The sequence below is a fragment of the Pterocles gutturalis genome, unplaced genomic scaffold (assembly GCF_000699245.1).
Source record: "Pterocles gutturalis isolate BGI_N339 unplaced genomic scaffold, ASM69924v1 scaffold8691, whole genome shotgun sequence".
Lineage (NCBI taxonomy): Eukaryota > Metazoa > Chordata > Aves > Pterocliformes > Pteroclidae > Pterocles > Pterocles gutturalis.
Window position 1 is genome coordinate 290,910 of NW_010103033.1, and position 568 is coordinate 291,477.

General features: G+C 30.5%; 1 protein-coding gene across 1 annotated transcript in view; it reads right to left on the bottom strand.

The window, feature by feature from the left end:
• Window positions 1-246, bottom strand: part of LOC104471258 (two pore calcium channel protein 2-like) — a gene marked incomplete at both ends in the record, with an annotated part of 4,394 nt that extends 4,148 nt beyond the window's left edge. Inside the window, one exon of the mRNA XM_010086530.1 lies at window positions 173-246. Coding sequence (XP_010084832.1) covers window positions 173-246 — 74 coding nt within the window. The remainder of the gene's footprint in view (window positions 1-172) is intronic.
• Between the last annotated feature and the right edge of the window lie 322 nt (window positions 247-568).

A 568-nucleotide genomic window follows, 5' to 3' on the forward strand; every position in this document is an offset into this window, starting at 1 on the left:
AGAAATGGGAGGAGTAACAGATGAAAAAGTCTGTGTAATTTAACATTAAAAGAAGGGTAGCTCCAAGAATAAGAGAAAAAAAAAAAAACAACCACAAACAACTCAGAGGTACTGAGTTTCAAATGCTTTAGAAAAACTGATTCTTTCTGAGTAGGGATGTTTAGAATGTTACCTGATATTTCCCATGGGAACAACAGCACCTTGAAATAGCATTATGCCAGTTATAGCAAATGCATAGAAAACCACCTGGAAGGAATATAAGTATTAGTTTTGAATATTTCTGTCACTGAATAAGAAAACAATGTAATTAACATGGAATTCATATTAATAACACAGTTAAAGGAATCTGATCAAGAATGTCTGAAGCCATTAAAGTGAAAATATTTCTCAACGTCTATTACTTGTTTGCTCTTTTTTATATTCTATTTAACTTTCAGTTGTTAAAATGCATCATTTTACTTTATGATCTATTTTACTTTTCTGTGTCTCAGAATGCTGATATTTAACTATTAACACTGCCAAGTAGTGATGTGAAAAACAAAACCAGTACCTGTATTTACAAGAAATA